This window comes from Ochlerotatus camptorhynchus, unplaced genomic scaffold, assembly GCF_037179485.1.
Source record: "Ochlerotatus camptorhynchus isolate MF236.1 unplaced genomic scaffold, CSIRO-AGI_Acam_v1.1 ptg000598l, whole genome shotgun sequence".
Classification (NCBI taxonomy): domain Eukaryota; kingdom Metazoa; phylum Arthropoda; class Insecta; order Diptera; family Culicidae; genus Ochlerotatus; species Ochlerotatus camptorhynchus.
This window is the reverse complement of record NW_027041078.1, coordinates 884,642-904,967: the sequence shown is the minus strand read 5'-3', so window position 1 is coordinate 904,967 and position 20,326 is coordinate 884,642. Positions and strand designations below refer to the sequence as shown.

The 20,326-nt window shown below is 38.8% G+C and overlaps 1 protein-coding gene across 3 annotated transcripts in view; it reads left to right on the top strand.

Annotated features, from left to right (window-relative positions):
* Window positions 1-467: 467 nt before the first annotated feature.
* Syt1 (Synaptotagmin 1) overlaps window positions 468-20,326 on the top strand; it is a 68,382-nt gene continuing 48,523 nt past the window's right edge. For 2 of the 3 annotated variants that reach the window (XM_065237246.1, XM_065237245.1), the window contains exons 1-5: window positions 468-798; window positions 1,136-1,302; window positions 18,953-19,236; window positions 19,547-19,645; window positions 19,720-19,914. In XM_065237246.1, coding sequence (XP_065093318.1) covers window positions 1,152-1,302; window positions 18,953-19,236; window positions 19,547-19,645; window positions 19,720-19,914 — 729 coding nt within the window. In that variant the 5' untranslated portion in view covers window positions 468-798; window positions 1,136-1,151. The remainder of the gene's footprint in view (window positions 799-1,135; window positions 1,303-18,952; window positions 19,237-19,546; window positions 19,646-19,719; window positions 19,915-20,326) is intronic. The other variant, XM_065237247.1, reaches the window with a different exon arrangement.

Here is a 20,326-nt window from a genome sequence, read left to right as displayed (position 1 = left end):
GTATGTTAACGCTCAAAATTCCCATTAACAACCCCATTTCGCGGCCAGAAAAGTCACGTCCGGTAATGTCACGGTAGCTTTCAGCAACGTCATCCTTTGGCAGTTCGGTCTATCAGGACTAACCCAAACACCTGTCAGTGGCAGCAACCGCACAGCTTTCATTCATACTTTTCCTATGATGTTGGCTTTCGCTCATTCATTCCCCGTGTTTCACGTTTGCTCCCACGAGTGCGGAAAGCTCCGTTGTCTATTTTTGACAACATTTCCCTCCCCGCGCGCCCTGACTTCGCAACCGCCGCACCCGGGTGATAGGCAGCCGACAGGGAAAAAGAAAAACAGCCCGTGTCAAAAACTTGGAAGCTTGCGTACGCATCCTGCGATCTGCGCATGCTTCGCTCCTTGTTCCGTTCCATCACTTGTCCAAGCGAACTTTTTTGGAGCTCTGGCTCTGGTCGGTTTTCGCTCACTCCTCAATCGATTTTCTTACTCACTTGAAAAAGCTACCATCTTGGCATGGTGTGAAAATTTTTCTGTTCCCCGTCAGAGGCTGGAAAATTTTGTGCAGCATTAGTAGTATCTCGATCGAATGTCCAAGTGCAGTTGCAATCGAATTTGCACGACTGTGTGGTGCTGATTAGATTGAAAAATGAATTGTGCGGGCAGTTGTTGTTGAGGAGGATTTTCCCGGATCCCGTGTACCGAGTTTTAAAAGTTATAATAATTGAAGAAAAATAGCACTGGACGACTAGTTTTGTCCTGTTAGTAGCAGAAACCTTCGCAGCTGCAGCAGCGAAATTGGTACGGGATTTTGATTTTTCATGGATTCATTCTGAGGAAAAGCCATAAGTGTCTGGTTTTTGAGCTTTCGAAATAGGCACTGGGAAAAAATCGAATCTGGATGGTAATCTTAACGTGAAGAAAATTGGGATTCCGTGTGATTTGGATAATTAGGGCTCTGGCCCATATAGGTCAATTAATTATTCGGTGGCTCTTAAGGCAATAGGTGATCGACAAAGCTCATTAATCAGACAAATGGATGTGGTGAAAAACGGAAATTGGCTGTTCGGTTGGGCAATGTTGGAAACTGAGCAAAAATCTCACATTAATTAATTCATGTGATGTGTGCTTTCTGCAGCGAAAAAAAATCCAAAATGGCTCCGGGTACTAATAAAATATGGAAGAGAGAGGCTGAACCCGAAGCCGATGAGAAACTAGCAGAGGCTGCAACCACCATGGTGACGAGAATCTTCGGACACAAGCATCCCCATCTACGAACGACAACAGAATCAGACTTAGAGACAGGTAAGTTGGAAATTGGGAAAAATCTGTAATATTGATTAGATTTTCTTTATAAAACGCTTCTTCTTTTTACGACAATTTGATTGGATTTTATTGATCTGTTGAAACAAAAAGAAATCAAATCGCTTAGTACGTCAGGGTTGACAGGGACCTATTTTACGCACTTTGAAGCTAATCCCGGTATGAAATGTGTAGCTCTCGCACATTTGAGAATTGCCATCGATTGATACTCCCCCGCACTGGAGTCGTCCCGTTGGGAGCTAATTATTTTGAAAGTATTTTACACGCAGATTTTCCCGTCCAATAGGAGAATATCCATTTCAACGGTTGACAATTGTGTATTTATTATTGATAGTCAAGCTTGCCGTAACAAAAAGGCTAACGACAAAGTTATGTAATTTTTCTCTATTCCACTTTACTGGAAGCGGGCATGAGTTTGACTTTTAGCTTTACTGAATTTTCAGAGAGCAACGAGAAGACAGAAAAAAAAATCAAGTTAAGCATGCTACAAGACCTATCGGCCAAACTTTTCTTTAGGATACTGCCACAAATCACATTCCCGTCCTCACGTGATGGTTCGAAAGAAATTTCAGCTAAAAGAGTTCACGTTTGTTGCCCTTGGGTGAAACTGATCAATGAGATGCGGAGCCCACGGATTTCTCATTGAGTTCCGACAGAACGAAAAATTGCTGTTTGGTGCTGCCTACACGAAATACGCCTTGGCCACACACCAATCGTCGACAGGAGAGGATTTTGCACTTGATTTTCTCAGACAGTTGGGATGATGAAGAGTGCTTTAAATATACATGGGCGTTATTTGATGATTTGCAAATGAGCACTCTTCAAAAGCGAAAGTTCATAATACGCTGTTGTCGCAAAGTGTTTGAAATATGCTGCAATCAGACATCAGAGCAATTCTTTTCCATCTCAATTCAAGGTAGAATTCTGTGCATCGGTGCTAACCAAACAAATTAAAAAAAAAAAAACACTGATACATCGATCTGAAGCCAGCAATAAGCATAGCTGCAAGTGCTTCTTATTGCTCAAGGATCCGTGGAAAATGAAAAGTCAATACAATAAGCTCTAGCTCGTTGGAAACAAGGGAAACAGCGAAAACAGATGAAAAGTATGGGATTGTTACTGTAGCTGGGGCTCTATCAATCTACGAGTGCAAAGCGGAGTGTGCCTTTCTTGTGCTTTGATAAACGATAGTTATCGATTTCTTCCGTTGCTGGCTAGCTGACTGGTTGGCTGGCGGCTGGCAGGCAGCTGGCTATCGTCAGCTATGAACGATAAAGCGACGTAATCGCACGTCACTATATAGGTACACATATTCTTCTTTTTTTCCCATGCGTACGGCAGAATGAACCCGATTGGTTGCAACAAGGATAAGCTTGTGCAATTGAAAATGATTTGTTTCTCAATACGATTGCTACAAAGTTGGCCCAAATTGCGCAGCTCATCCTCATCCATCCTGGATAGTTGATTCGGGATCAGTTTTGGTGCATTATGTCCGAAATTTAAGCTTTCATATGTATGATTGGGCAATTATTTATTTATATAATATTTTGTGATTATACACGAAAAATTCGATAAACGTAATGACATGATTCTGAAATTCTCTGAAAGCACTAACGATTAATTTTATCGAATTGATTTTTTACAGATTTCGCATATTTTCTTTTTGAAAATCTATTAAATATTCTTACACTAATTGTTTAGTTAGTTTTCTTTACTAAAGAGGTTTTCAGCCTTTGGCTGGTTCGCATCTGCTATACACTAATTGGTTATATGTAAAGTTAATTATGTTGTGTTATTATGTTTAAATTTTACAATCTTGGTTAACGCGTGATTTACGTGATTCTGTATAAAGTAGTTTAAATAATTTATGTTTTTTTTTTGTAATTTGGCAATGTAAGTTACTGCCAATGAAATATTTTACGCGATATTAAATTGAGTAGTTCAGGTACTGTCGTAAATAATAAATTACTTTCAACTCAGCTGTTTAAATTCGGTTTTTGTTGAAGCAATTGATAGGTTCACTGTAGACGCACAAAAAGCAGTTTAACGCTGCGAGCAGCAATCCAAAATCACATTTTTCAGGTTTTTTGCCATATCTAATGGATTTCTGATGTTTATATCTTGTTGTACAGCATATTGGTTTCCCTTTGGTATGGTTTAGTTTGATCATATTATATGAGAACGAGTACAATTGATAATTCAATTATTGGTTTTTATATTTTAGTTGAGTTGGTAGACAAGCCGTTTAATCAAGTCGAAACTGATGGATTTCTCCTTTTATTTTTATCCACGAAAGCGTATAGAAATTCTAATAGAATGCTCCACAGTCGAATTTCAATTGGCATTACTGAAAGAGGCCTAAGGAAAATTTTATTAGAATATAATAATCTGGTTTTGAAGTTGCAGCGACAAAAGTCGGTAGCGTGACCAATTAATTATAAAGTTGAGGAAGTTACCTGGCCATTATAAATACTTCTTCTTCTTCTTCTTCGTCTCTTCTTCAACGCATTTCAAGCTTATTGACTTATTGCGTGCTCTCGACTTAGAGTTCTAGATGCACTTCCACAGTTTCAAAATTGAGAGCTTTCGATGCCTGTACCATTTCTGCATTCGAATAATTGTGTGTCTATGCCCAGGGAAGTCGAGAAATTTTCCATCCCAAAAAATCCTCGACTGGACCGGGAATCGATCCCAATCCACCTCTAGCATAGCCTTGCTTTGTAGCTGCGCCTTTACCGACTGAGCTGAGGAAGCCCCAGAACGCTGGCAGAAGCTTATCTCCGGAATACACCGAACTGATTTAACGGCAACGACATGTTCTGCCTAGTTGCACGGTGGTCGCAAATCGGTTGTAGATGTTAATCGCTCACAAATTTTCATGGAGATCTACCATTTTATGCAATATTAGATTATTTATCAACCTAAACAAAGCCCCGTAACGTGGGTAGATCAACTTTTCGTGGTACGTTACGGGATGTCAGGACTAGGAATCGGTGGTAGATCTTAACCGATTCCTAGTCCTGACTTCTTCAAACAAGGGGAAAAGGATTTTTCAGTTATCAAAGGAACACATCTTAGTCCTTGTTACTTTTTATGCCTTGTTGATAGTGACAAGACTCGGCTTTGTCTACCGAGGATGATCTCGAAAGAAGGAAAAAAATGAGTTAGTTGTCTTCATCTATGTGATTCCAAATCTTCTAATCGTTGTTCGTAGTTTGAAGTGGTTAAGACTAGGGTTCTGATGCATGGTCATTATCGGTGTCATTCCTTAATTTTGTTGTTAAGGAATCCAATTTTGACTGACAACCCGAGCAAAGTCCAGCATCAAAATGACAGCAAATTGAAATCAAGTTTTGATATCAACATCAAACTGAAATCATAATTTGATTTCAGTTTAGACATTGACAAATTTGATACCAAATTTTGTTTTCATTTTGCTCTACATTTGCTCTTTAAAAATATGTTGTTACGGGTTTGTTTTCATTGCCTTAGCATAACATCAAATTGAATACTTATGGAAAAATGGATAGCAAATTTGGTTTTCAGTTTGCTCTCACTGATAGCAGAAATAGTTTTCAATGTGATGTCACAGGAAGATATGTTTGCTCTCAATTTTGATATTTTAACCGTTAAAATGGCCAAAACGACAACAACCTGAGTAATCATTATCAGCGAAATCACAACATCAAATTTAGATTTCAATTTGATCTCAGACTTTGCTCGGGAAAGGGGCGCACCTTTGAAGGGTGTTCCAACTCCGAAGGGTATAAATAGCAGAACCTTTCAATTAGAATCGATTCCTTGCGATGAAGGCAAGAATGACAACTGTATGAAAACCGAATACTTCATCATTTCTCAATAGTGATGGAGTAATACGACATGCACTAAACTAAGGACACGGGATATACTACAATAGATCAAATTTCTGGTCGAAGTAGTGTTATGTCCCGAACAGAAGAAAACAAACCTAAACAATTGATTCATATAGTTATTTTATTTGATCCTTAAATATTTTATTGAAATGCATCGCTTTTGTTGCAATATTTATTCCACTTTATCGTCAAGTTTATGTATTAGAGGTGTGTCGGAGGACTAAGTACTTTACGATGATATGATGAACATGTGGAACTACCACTCATTGTAGCAAAACAACTTTCGGTAGACTGTGGCCTATCCTTGCTGTTTGACTTGATCAAGTTTAATAACCTCTAAGTGTACTCAACCTGCCATTGTATGAAGGGCCAAAAACGGTTTGGGTAAATCCGTGGGCAACATCGCCCACGTGTTTCCACGGGATAAATGAGAAACTCCTTCCAACAACAGGGTCATACAACCGGTCAAAGCGGGATCCATCGTCTTTTTGGACCTACGTGAAGAAACTTAGGCGGAATGGCGGTATACCACTCGATGCGTCCTATTAAGAAGCTCGTGCTGACTCCGCGGAAAAAGCTTCTGATCTCTTCGCAAAATTCTTCAAGGATGTTTTTTCGACTACCCCTCCCGCTCATTCTCCGGATGATCGTCGTGACTGGATGAGCAGCATAGCTCATTACAACTTGCATTTGCCGCAGTTGGTGATGAAAGTTCTTTCATCTGTAGATCCTTCTAAAGGCGCTGGTCCAGACTGTTTGCCGCCATCGTTCATTAAGAAATTTTCTGCATCGCTCGCTTCACCTGTGTCGATTATCTTCAATCGTTCGCTAGTTAGTGGTGTTTTCCGCACAATGTGGAAGGTTGCGTCCATCACACCTATTCACAAAGCTGGAAACATTCACAACGTTGAAAATTATCGCGGAATTTCGATTCTAAGCTGTCTCCCAAAAGCTCTGGAGAAGATCGTATATGAGGTCGTATATCAAGCGGTTAGGCCAATAATTACCGAACATCAGCACGGCTTCGTGAGGAAACGCTCTTCAACAACCAACTGAATGGTGTTTGTCAACTCGCTGATCAACTCCATTGAAAAACGACGACAAGTTGATGCGATCTACGTGGACTTCAGTAAGGCGTTCGATAGGGTTCCACATGTGCTTGCAGTGGACAAAATGAGGTGTATGGGATTACCTAATTGGGCCACGAAGTGGCAACAGTCCTACTTAACTGACCGCTCAGCCTATGTGAGCATTAACGGTGATAATTCGCCTAGTTTCGAGATACCCTCTGGTGTTCCCGAAGGTAGCCATTTGGGGCCTTTAATTTTCATCCTGTTCGTGAACGATCTGTGTAGTCGACTGTGTTCTTCGAAACTTATGTTCGCCGATGACTTAACGATCTTTCGTACAATTAAGTCAAGACTTGACTGTTACGCACTCCAGAAGGATATTGATTCCCTTTTGCGCTGGTGTACATTGAACGGTATGCAGGTTAATGTCACAAAATGCTGCGCAATATCTTTTAGCCGTTCACGCGAGCCCTTACGACATGACTATAGGATAGGACTCAGTAGTTTGCTCTTCGTTTCTTCAGTTAAGGATTTGGGTGTTATCATCGACTCTAAAGTCAAATTCAATGAGCACATCTCCATGATAACTGCTAAAGCATTCGCCACATTAGGTTTCTTGAAACGAAACACAAACGCATTCCAGAACATCTACGCGCTGAAATCACTATACTGTGGTCTCGTCCACAGTCTTCTAGAGTATGCTGTTGTTGCGTGGGCACCCTTTCACGCTATTCAAGCTAACAGAATCGAAGCCATTCAGCGAAACTTCGTAAGATACGCTTTACGTGTTCTGCCCTGGAACGATTCGGTAAATTTGCCGCCTTACGAAGAACGGTGCAGGCTGATTGACCTGGACACGTTGGCAGCAAGGAGGAAACTACTTCAGTGACTCTTCGTGTTTGGATTGCTTAACGGTGACGTGGATTGCAACTCTCTTGTGAGCCAAATCTACATCAATGCTCCTCAAAGAGTTCTACGTAGTTACACGCTTCTGTGGCAACCTACCCATCGGACCAACTATGGATTCAACGAACCGTGGACTTTGTGCTGTCGTGTGTTTAATGAAACATTTGATGTATATGATTTTAACATTAGTAAGTCTACTTACAGACATAGAATTCGACACCTAGCCTAGAAAAGATCTGTACAACATTATGTTGAAGATTTAATTAAATAAATTAAATTAAAAGACAGGCCATCCAACAGGAGGATGCCCCAATGAGTGGGGAGAAAAGCCCGCCCTCTATTCACGAAATGTTAAAGACAGGGAGTTGATATTTCCACTCTCTCCATTCATTTCGCTTCAATCGGGTGCCCTGGTCGACCCTCAATTTAGTAATACTCGATGAACATTTCAAATGGTCCTATCTGCTTTGATCGATTCTCTTAATCGACTTTCTCTTCCGTCAATAACTCAGCTGCAAAACCTTTCCCTGTTGTATTTGACGTTTTGGGCGCTAGATAAGAACCTCCTTTATCAAACTATGTGGTAGAATTAACGCGAAATCTGTTTGCATAGCAGTGGTTATGAAAAGAGAAAGTCGATTAAGAGAATCGATCAAAGCAGATAGGACCATTTGAAATGTTCATCGAGATTTCATATAAGAGTTTTTTTTTTATATGCCTACCAGGTTTTCTCCATTTTTTTTTTTTCAATTCCTCACAGAAAAATTTTGGAAATCACTCTGCAATTATATTGGTATTCTTATTAAATCTAAAAAATCACTTCAGAATAACTTTGTCTGAATCTACATATCATCTCTATGAATGTTCTTTAGATTTTGCTTGGTAAACCCTACACAGTAGTATAAGATTTTACTTCTGAATTCTATTGATGTTTATTTCAGAAAATCGTTTGAAGTTAGCTTAGAAGTGTCCTGAAACTTTCCTTAGAATAATCCTGAAAATTTCCATAAAATCCTCCATAGCCTTCATTTTCTAAATTTTCTTTAAGCACCTTTGTAAATATATTCAAGATTTCTTGGTTTCCAAACTCTCAGAATATTCTTGAAGTTCTTGTCTCAAAGTCCCCCGGCAGTAATCTTTATAATTCCACAGGGATTTTTTCAGAACTTCTATGAGTTAATTCTCAGAACTTTTTTGGGGGTATTTTGCCCTATAATATTTCTCAGAATTTACTAGGAATGCAGGTTTATAAGACTCAATTTTATCAGCCCCCTTTTGGAAAATATTTTCCAATGTCCTAATGCCCCCAAAGTATATATATATACCATAAACATCCATCTTCAAGAATAAGAAATATTTGGTATTACGGTATTTTGAAGAAGGGCCTGACAAAATCGAGTCATTACTGTATTCATATAAAGAATACGTTTAAAAACTCCAAATGATTGTGAAACTATCTGTATAAATCGGAGCCCATGGATTTCTTGTCGGTAATACTCTAAAACTCTACTCAGAACTGCTTTGGAATCATCTTCTGGGATTTTATTTAACAAACCGATTATTCTAATGTTCTATACGACTTATTTTAGTCATAATTAAGTTGCTGCAACATTTAGAAACATAAGCGTGCTACTCGGGTTAAAATTTGACTAACAAGGTAAGCTAGCGAAATTCGCCAGCGAGGCATGGCACATCAATCTCAAAATCCTGGGGCGAGCGAAGTCCGCTGGCTGAACTTTGGAAATTACATACTTTGGTGAAGTAATGAAATTGGGTTGATAGCGAAATATTTTTCATTTAATTCCACTTAATTAATTTTGGTATCCATTAGTACGTAATTGGACTACAACGTGCAGTCTTCATCAATGTCATTCCCACTAAAGAACTTATCAAAATCTAACCGCCTTAAGTAATCATCCCTAGGTAATAATTTCAAGAACATAGGTATAAAAATGAAACTACAATGTGTTGAATCGGAACCTACCTAACTAATAAAAACCAAAGATTTAAGTAAGCTAAAGGAGAAAAATCTATACAAATCTCTATTAAGGAAAAATGATATTATGGCTACCAAGCCTTTGGGAATTTTCCTTATTAGAGATTTGAATCGAGTTTTCTCCTTTAGTTTACTTAAATCTATGTTTTTTAGTTAGTAGGTTCCGATTCTACACATTGTAGAATCGAAATACGTATCTGTCATGAATACCAAAATTAATTACATACTGTGGTATTTGAGATGAAAACACTCCCCGGTATCGTGGAATTGATCTCTTGCTTATCGTTCCGGGAAAATGCTGCGCTCAACAAGTGGAAGGATAACCGATGTCAGGATTAGCACACGGGTTCGAAATCATACCATAATCCACAATGTTATACACCAACCGATGCTACCGAGCTACAGGTCAAAGGGAATTTCTATAGCCAACTGAATACCAGCGTGGAAAAAGTTCCAAAGATTGACATCACATTGGCGACTATACGGAATATGATCGTGTCATCGGACGCCATGGTCACGAATAAATGAGCGAGAGCGAAGAACTATTGGCAGAATGTTGTGGCAATGTGCAATGTGCCATGTCGTTGGTGATCTAGGGTTCGTTCTTCCCCCATCGACCAGCGCACAATCCCACGTGGGCTAGGGACTAGATTGATGCAAATTTTTAAATGCTTGATCCACAGTACGGCTCCAAATTGGGTCCTGATTGGGTTCTCACAAAATTTGAACTCATTTGATTGACTTAGCACAAACCATATGAAGTTTGTATGGAAATCACTATGGGTAAACCAAACTTTTCGTTCGAATTTCTTAGCCTTTCACCATATTGATGTGATAAAAAGATCGAAAGCTGCACTTATAGGAAATTTTCTCACTTACAACTTAGCTGATGACCACTTTTCGATTAAACCTAAGCATCCAAATTTATCAATGATTTAAGACAAGTCGCTGCACAGTGGGACCATTCTGAAAAAAAGATGGTCAAAACCCTTTTCTCACCTTTCCCGATATTTTAGCGTTTAAGTGTCTTCGCAGTATTTTTCTATGTTATTCTGCATCTTTTGAATTGTGCATATATTTTTTATTAAGGTGGTATTACACTTAGAACAACTAACTGTTTGTAATGACAAGATAATAGGTTGCTGTCTTCGAAAAAGCTGTACTGTAGAGCTATGAATTTTATGAAACTTTGCTGAAGACACTAAGTTTCTACACCAGATACATCTCGCTAGACTTATTACGTAGACTAGAAACTTAGTGTCATAATTGTAATGCTACTGACTGGTGTTCTGTTTGCAAAGAAATTTTATCGGCTTTCAGTCTTTTAGCGAGTAAACTGATGTTTTTCCTCTACTCGTAGAAACTTAGGCTAAATACAGCAAAGTTTCATGAAATTCATAGTTCTACAACTTTGTCAAAGATAGAATCCTATGATCTTGTCATTACAAAAAGTTAGTTGTTTTAAGTGTAATACCAGCTTAATAAAAATTTATATGTATAATTCAAAAGATGCAGAATAACATTTTCTTCCAAGACACCTAAACGCTAAAACATCGAGGAAGGTGAGACAAGGATTTTGACCATATTTTTTCAGAATGGTCCCACTGTGCAGCGCCTTAGATCATTAGATACTTAGCTTTAATCGAAAAGTGGTCATCAGCAAAGTTGTAAGTGAGACAATTTCCTATTACATTATATTCAGATTACAAAAAGTTAGTTTTTCTTAGTGTAATTCTACCATAGTAAATTTTTTTAAGGATATTACAGAAGATGCAAAATAACATTTCAAGAACCTTCTTCAAAAACATCTAAACGCTAAAACATTGAGAAAAGGTTTTTGATGGTCCCACTGTGCGCTGGTGTCTTATGATCATGCTCAATCAACTGCTCAGCAGGCAACAACGGTATTCTGGGGCGTGGAATAGAGTAAAGAGTATTGTGCGAGATGAGATTTTAACTCGTGAATTTGGCGAATATATATGAATGTTAACCACTACGCCAGGGCCGTCCTACCCATAGTACAATGGTGAGTCATGTCAACTCCGAGACACCATCAGTGCAAGGAATAGAAGCAACTATCTGAAGCATGAAATTCAGGAGTCGAGCGCATATCAGCAAAGATGATCAAAGCTCACAGCGTGACTTTTCCTATCGACTGGCTACATTAGCGGGGCGTCGTTCTAGTGTGTATTATTCTCAAATTACTGTGCAAAATTATCCTGCATTAAATACAGGAAGGAATCGACGTGACTCTCGAGTGGCAACACGCAAGATCCCGTGTGAACAAGAGCAAGTAAACGAATTCCAAGAGTTCCTGTATTTGGTAGGTATTCACTACGAAAAAACTTTCAACCGACCCAATCACGTGAATTTGAGGGCATCCCCTGAGGCACAAAGGAGTATTGGATAGAATTTTAAACCTCATCCAAGCGCAGTATGAGGCATTCACGTGCTGAGTTATACATGACGGACCATATACAGGTATTCACTGGTTGTGTACTATCACGGCAACCCATCACTATGGAGCATCTCAACGACTTCGGTTCGTTTGATGATGAACGTCAACAAGACAAAATAGTTGGATGTCAACACAGACAACGCTTCCAACTTTACGGTAGCTAAGCAAGCAGTGCAGGAAGTCGAAAGCTTCCAATATCTTTACAGCCAGATACCGTCAGATGATGGGACCAAGAGTTTCATAGGGGCACGAATCGAGAGTTTTCAAAATATGTATGTGGAGATCAAAGCCGATTAGTCAACGCATCCAAATACTATTATTCAATTAATCGTGAAATCTGTTCTCAAATAATCAACCGTTGTCTCCGATGCCTCGTGGCCTCACAATTGGATCTCGAAGTCCGGGCTCCATCGTCGATGTCATCAGAAGCTAATTGCAACAGGAATTCGAGAACGGTGTAAGTCGACAGCAATTTGAACTGGGCCCCTGCCAAGGCAAATGCAAGTAAATAGTCACCCAGAATGGAAACCTTTCACGTAGGTCCTATGCACCACTTAGCTTTAGCTTTTCGACTAATTGTAAATCTTCTATATTTCACGTATCTTTAACAAGCTTAAACTCTATTCCATTGATTGCTTAAGTTCCGTTAACTGAGCGCAAAAGTATTAAAAAATGAGCAAATCGTGACCCAAACGGAGCACCGTTTATGCCAAGCATGATGTAATTGAATCAAAATGACAATGAAATAACGTTTTATAATATGTTTATTGATTTTTGTCATTTTTGGTCCATGAACTATTGTTATTTTTGTTCTTAAGAATGGATGGATTTGGTATTTTCTCCATTGTGGTACAAACAATATGAACAAAACTAAAAAAAAAGCCAGCCATTGACAAACGGCATGACGGCTGAAACAGTGCTTTGTCATTGACAAACGACATGGCCTATTTCGATGATCAATTTAATTGCGACTGCAACAAACACAGTTTCGTTATAAATATCGGTAATGAAGCACGATTTTCAAAAAATTATCTCATGTTCAAGGTTCTGACCTACATAATGCTAGTACGATATGTATCTACAAAATAAAATGTTTATGATGCCACAAATTTTGATCTTGCATGTCAAGGAATAAAAGTAATTAATTGATCAAGACGCTGATGTCCTATGACATTCTCAGTCAACTGCTCAGCAGGCAACATTGGTGTTTCCGGCGCGTGAAATAGTGCACAAAAGTCATGGCAACTATGTCGCACTGTACAATACAGTGCTGCTCACAAATCAACTGCTTGATCATGGCATAAGATTACCAATCTAATAAATAATGAACAACTATTTCATTTGTTATTTAACTAATATACAGCCATCACAACTTCAATATTGTCTTCTTATTGCTTATGATGGATCTGATTATATACTCATTCAAAGTTTCATATTTTTGGAACTAAATTGTTTGAGTTTCACGCATGTTTTTCTACATTCATCGAATATTATCAAAGTAACCCCAAAACAAATAAAACTGTTGTTCGGTCACAAGACAAAACAAATAGTTCAAATTCTATCATTTCCGTTAAATATATTACTAACAAATTGACTCTAGGATCCTCAGTACTTGTTTACAAAATAATAATTGTTGTAAACAATATTTAGAATATACTTCAAAAATTTATCAAAGAAACCCCGTTTTACGGTAGCGATATTTCTCACCCACCGCTGGTTTCATTTCCCTTTCCATTCTCATTCCTATTTTCCTACCCTTCCCGCAAATTTGCAAACTATAGAGGAACGTACCACCTGAGCCAACGTTCTGATACCTGAAACCCCATAAGGGTGAGGGAGCAATATTTCCCCGTCAAAAAATATTTTGATCTAATTTATGTTAGTTTATATTGGTGATAAATGAACACAATGTTATAAACCTGATATTTGATGTACAAACTTCAACAAATATCTACTAATTGGAATATATAAAACGCACAATTGTTACAGAGACATACTTGCCCCACCATGAGGGAATATCGCGGAAAACAAAATCCGGCAATAGACGGGATTTGAAGAGTCCATACAAGGTATAAATAATTACCTCTCAATAGAACATTTTGATATCAAAGTAAAATCAAAGAAGAGTGCCTGAGCTTTCGTTTGATGGTTGTTTCAATGATACTATATATATAAACAGAGAAGGATTAATAATTTCCATTTAACTCCATTTAATTGCTTGTATGTTCCAATCGACTAAGCTCGACGAGATCGGAAAATGTCTGTGTGTAAGAAATTAATGGGACTCATGTTTCTCGGCTACCACTGAATTAAATTGGAAGCAATAACCGCAAAATGATAGGCACTATGGTCCTATTGAACGCTATTGAATATCATTGGAATCGCACAGCTGGTTCCGGAGATATGGAACATGAACATGAACATGTTCCGGTGAGAATTGGTTACGAGACTGGATGTTACCACAATTACGACAATCATGCGACACCTTAAATCACATGAGAATGGTGGTAAACCTGAGATTCCAGGACCGCATTGGTCACATTCGGCCATGTTCCACGTACTCACGGGAAAGTGGCCAGTTTCTGACTTGATCAAACCCCTATCAACACCTCAAATCATATGAGAATTCAATAACAAGTTCATTGATAGCCATACCTACTGTGCAGGACCATATTGGCCACATCCGGCCATGTTCCGGACATCCTTATTCTTCTTCTTCTTCGCATTTCATACTTATTGTTTATCGCATATTAGCTTATTGCGTGCTCTCAACTTAGTGTTCTAGATGCACTTCCACAGTTATTAGTTGAGAGCTTTCGAAGCCCGTATCATTCTTGCGTTAGTATAATTGTGTGGCTAATATTACAATCATAACTATATGCCCACGGAAGTCCAGATATTTTCCAACCCGAAAAATTCCTAGACCGAACCGGTAATCGAACCCAGCCACCTCCAGCATAGTCTTGCTTTGTAGTTGGGCCTTTACCGGGTGAACTTAGGGACGTTCCCCCTCCCGGGAATCTCCGGGAGCTGTAAAACAAACTCATTGTTGGTCACAATCAGAACCCAGGACCACATTGACCAACATCTGGACATGTTCCGGATACCACCTGGGATGTGGCTCAAATTTGAATTAGTAAGGGGCCGTTCATAATCCACTTAGTCCAAAATATAATACTTTTTAACACCTCCCTCCTCCCTTGTAGACTACAGTAGTATTTTCTGAAATTCCTCCTCCACTCTCTTAAAGTCTACGTAGACTTTAATAATTATTAAACAAATTCAAAATCGTTGTATTGTCTCAGATTATATTTTATTCATCATTTTAAATCGACTTTTGCAAATAATATATTCAATATAAAATAAATGGATATAAGTTCTTCCGGATTGTTGGCTCAATGTTCAGATCAGCGTTTCATGAACTTTATGAAGAATGGAGAACTCCAAGAACATTTCAGGAACTTCAAGAAAACTTCTGGTAAGTTCAAAGATCCTTGAAAAACGTTAGAGAGCTTCGGGAAAGTTCTCATAGCTTTAAGGTACTTCCATGAAAATCTGAAAATTGTGTAACCTTTAGGAAAATTCCTAAAACTTCAGGAAATTCCAAGGATTTAAAAAAATGGCTGGAACTCAACAGAATTTAAAAATAAAAGTGCAGACAACGTCAAGTTGGGAGTACCATCATGAAAATTTCGGGATCTTTAATGAAGTTCCGAGAATTTCAAGAACATTTAAAAAACTTTTCATTAACATGGAACTTTTATTTTTTTAAATTGCGGGAGCCTTCAAGAAGTTCTGAAATTTCAAGTAAATTCCAAGAATTTTAAGAATGATCCAAAAACTTCAGGGTAGTTCTGAGAGCTTAAATATCGTCCAGAACTACGGCGAAGTTTCAAGATCAGATTTCAAGAAGAAATTCATTAAATTCAGGAAAATTGCAGGAGCTTAACAGAGGTTTCCAAAACACCAATTACAGATTTTAAAAGAAGTACCGCGATCTTTGGGGCAGTTCTCAGAACTTCAAAGTAGTTCCATGAATATCAGAAAATTGGCGGATTTCAGGAAATTTATTTGAGTTTCAGATAAATTTCCAGAGCCTAAGGCTAGAAAACAGAAAGAATTATCAAGAAGATTAAAAAATTAAAGATATTCCGGAGAACATCAGAGAAGTTAAAAACAAACTTGCAAAAAATTCCGGAAACTTAACGGAAGCTCCGATAAATTCAAGGAAGTGTAGAAAACGTTGGGAAGTTCACTAAATTCATCCATTCAGAAACATCCACATAATAATGTCGAGAACTTCAGGAATGGCTGGACAACATTAGAGACATTTTTAAGGAAAATTAGAGCAGATCCGAGGAATGAACGCAAATACCGAGGATTTCGGGGAAGATTCATAAAAAAGACTGCGGGATAATTAGATCTGGGAACCACTATAACATTTCAGCCACTTCAGGGAAGCTTAGAGATCATTAGGGTGGTTCACCCAACTTCAAGAAAACTACTGGAACTTTTGAGAAGTTCTTAGAAATTCAGGGAAGTCTATAGAACTAGAGAAAACTTTGAATATTTCATAGAAATTCCAAGAACTTCTGGCTAAGGTTGGTCCAGAGCTCGAATAACTTCAGAACAGCATTTCGGGGAACTTAGTTGGTACTTTGACTATATGTTTAGTATTACTTCTGCGTGAAGTCAACGATTTACATAGTTGAAGATGCTAATTTCGAATGACTGACTGAAGTGGTAATGTTTATACGATAGATGAGGAGGAGATGAAAGTATAGAATTGATAGTTTCGTTTAGATTACGGCAGTGGGGATGTTTAAAGATGTTTTAGGGTTAGTTTTGAATAATTCTGGACAGCTCCATTAGTTCAAGGAAAATTTCGAGAATCTTTGAAAGTTCTGGAAATTTCAGGAAAGTCCAGACAAGTCCTGAGAAATTTAGAAAACTTCATACATATTTTGAGAACATTACAGAAGTCTAGAAATTTTCTTCAAAAAATCTTCAGGTGAAGAACTTTATGGTAATTACGGGAACTTCAGGGTAGCTTCTAGAACATCAGAGATGGTCAATGAATCTCAGTTCAGTTCAACTAACTGAACTAGACACTCAGGTAATTTCCGACAACTGCAGTTCTGATATCCTCACGGAAGTCCAGAGAACTGCAAAGAAGTTTCTATATTTTCAGATAATTCCATCTTCTTCTTCTTCTTCTTCTTCTTTTTATTCTTCTTTAATTAGCGTAGGTCTCTGTTCTGCAATCTACACACTTAGAAACAACTACCCTAATTAAAAAAAACCATAAAAGAGAGCTTAACGACGTGTTCGGGGTATCATCCAGACCATTTGTGGGATAGTTTACCCATCCGGGATACACTCCGTTTATGGTATTTGTTTATTAGGGTAATTTTACACGTGACGGAGTCCATCTTTGACATAACAGATGAGACGTAAACAAACAAGTCTTGTAATAAAGGGTTTCCCACATCAAACTGCATCACGGGAAAAACGCTGTAGAAAATTACCCATTGGGTATTTTCTCTTGAAAATTAGGGCAGAAGTAGTTAGAGTGTATTGTTTACACTATATTTTTATCGCTGTCAGTATTTCAAAAGTTGGAAAAAATGGCGTCACCCGAAAAGCAACGTCGCGAATTGATTTTGCGCAAGCACCTGGAAAATGCTCAACTCTCTCATCGGGACATCGGAAAACAACTCGGAATCGTGCAGTCAACGGTGAATCGTGTGATTAATCGTTACTACGAAACTCTGAGCATCGAACGGAAGGAGAAATGCGGTCACAAGCGTGTCGTGAAAACGTTTAAGCGGAATCCCAATGCTTCGCTCAGGGATGTGGCCAAAAAGTTGGATCTGTCAAAGTCTTTCGTTCAGAGAGCCAAGGACCGGGAAGGACTGCATACAAAGTGCAGAAGGCTCCAAATCGTGACGAGCGGCAAAATACGGTGGGAAAGTCAGGGGCCCGGAAACTGTACACCCAGATGCTCACGAAGCCTCATTGTCTCATCATGGATGATGACTGAAGGCGGACTTCCGGCATCTTCCGGGGCTACTGTTCTTCACCGCCCAGCACAAGTTTGATGTATCGGAGGAAGTAAGGAAGCAGAAACTTTGGCAAGCGATCTGCTCATGTGGCAACCGGAGTGCGCCGTTCGTGACTACCGGGACTGTAAACGGGGAGATCTACCTCAAGGAGTGTCTACAGAAGCGTCTCCTTCCTCTGTTGAAGTAACACAAGGGCCCTACGATCTTCTGGCCGGATCTAGCTTCGTGCCACTATTCAAATGTTGTCCTGGAGTGTTACGAAGCCAACGAAGCCTACTTTTTTTGATTTCGTCCCACTGTGCGGCGCAGCAAATATAATGATTCAAATTTAATGCCTGAAATCTCGACGTGGCAGTGCAAGTGCGTATGATTTATGGAAGCTGGATCATATCACTTTAAGGGCAAGGTTGATAGAATCCACAAATGGCCATTGTCATGGCTGATTTTCTTCTATCAATAGTTTCCTTAAAGTTTTGCTGCACACATTTTGATTTAGGAGCAAATGTCATTGACCCAATTTAGCAATAATTATATAAGCCTGTTTTTGTTTTCTATATATAGTGACCAATTAGTCTCAAACATCGCTAGACTCTTGGATTTGAGAAAAATTACACGAAGTGACCGAAGATAGCAATGGAATCATTCAACCCTCTTCCAAAGCTTTTCATTGTGAATGCCGTTAAGAGATTCGAATTAGTAAAAGGCATTTTAAATGACCTTTTATAATTTGGAAGTCGTTTCGCCAATAATTGATCCCATTTATCTTTTTGATTACACCAAATTAAATCGGAGAAAAGAACTGTTCTGCATATTATGTATGCTCAGACGGATCTGCAAATGACATTGATTTTAATTGAAGCGAATGAGATAAAAATAAAGCAAGGCTAGATTATGCAGTCTACCGACCGAGTGGTGCAACTGTGCATGCAAATGTGGATGAGATAAGAAGTAACCACATGAGACATGGAAATGCTTTTTTTTTTGTTCTAATATTATCTGGAAATAAAACCATCACTCCCATCCCATACTTTTCGAGAGATAGTGTAGATTGAAGCCAGGTGATTAGATGGTTCGTAACGCATATGCGATTCTGAAGGGTCAAACTTTTGCTGCCGGAAATCACGGAACAGAAATTAAGTTGAACAATTTTCGCAGTAATATTCGTAAGAAGAGGAATCAGTTTTAAAATAATGGTCGACATTGCACGTGAGAATTGATGATATGACTGATTGAGTTGATTTTGTTTTTGTTTTTTTACTTTGCAGAAGAAAATGATGACTTTTCGAGCACCGCACTGCCAACGAAAGGCGAGGCGGAGAAGATTGGAGAGAAGGCAGCGGAGATCACCGAGGCACTGGCACACGAAATGGGCATCCCAACGTGGGGCTTCGTCTCCATCATAATCGCGGTGCTCGTGATTATTCTCGGCATCTGTGGCTTCTGCATCCGGCGCTGCTTCCGCAAGAGACGCTCCAAAGACGGCAAGAAGGGCATGAAAGGAGTCGATATGAAATCGGTACAATTATTAGGTTCAGCATACAAAGAAAAGGTATTCAGTAGAATCTCATTCATTAAATGTGTCAGTGTACAGGTGCATTGTAATATGTGCGTTCACTAATCTAACCGGAAAACAAAGCAAAAAAAAAAATCTGTTGTATTTGTTGTAAACCCTCTTTTAAAGCTGAACCAACCTAGATGCTATTTATTATAACTATTAGAGTGCTGTTCTATCGATGTTTGTAGATGTCCCACCTGTTCCATATCGCTGAACGGGAGATCTAAGCAGAACACTCTGACTACATTCATGTTTTTTCTCTTCGCGACGCGATAAAACAACCAAACTAAATTCGCGTTTTTAGGTCCAACCTGACATGGAAGAACTGACTGAGAATGCCGAAGAGCAAGACGAAGGGGAAAGTAAGCAGAGCGAACAGAAGCTCGGCAAACTACAATATAAGGTTAGTGGATGTTGAGCGGCTTAAAAGGTCATGTAATTGTGCAATAAATCTAACCTTACCTTGAATGCTTGCAGCTTGAATACGATTTCAATGCAAACGCTTTGACTGTGACCGTAATCCAAGCGGAAGAATTGCCAGCTCTTGACATGGGAGGTACATCCGATCCTTATGTAAAAGTCTATCTACTACCAGATAAAAAGAAAAAGTTTGAAACTAAGGTTCACAGGAAAACCCTCAATCCGGTATTTAACGAATCGTTCACGTTCAAGGTAATTCCAACAATGACAACGTTTCTTTCTGTTTAGCTGTTAAGTTAGTCGTTTCTTGTTTCCACCTTCTTCAGACAATCATAGGTTCCGTCCTCATAGTATTTTCGATACTCTTACCAGAAATTATTCACCACTTTCACTTTCGCGTCTTGCACTTACGTATTAGTTCGAACACTTTGGTTCCACTTCTCCATTATTGTTTGAGAACATTTCCATGATTCCGTTAGGTACACATTTCCAGAAATTCAGATATACTAACAAACCCACAGTTCTTAGCTGAATAAACTTTGCAACAGCCCCAAGTCTCTAGGCTAGAAATACTTCGTCTATCTGTATATGTGGTAAACTAATTGTTTATATGTAAGGAACTTCGCTTTCTTGTGGCGACCAGCGTCGAACTAACATCTGTTCT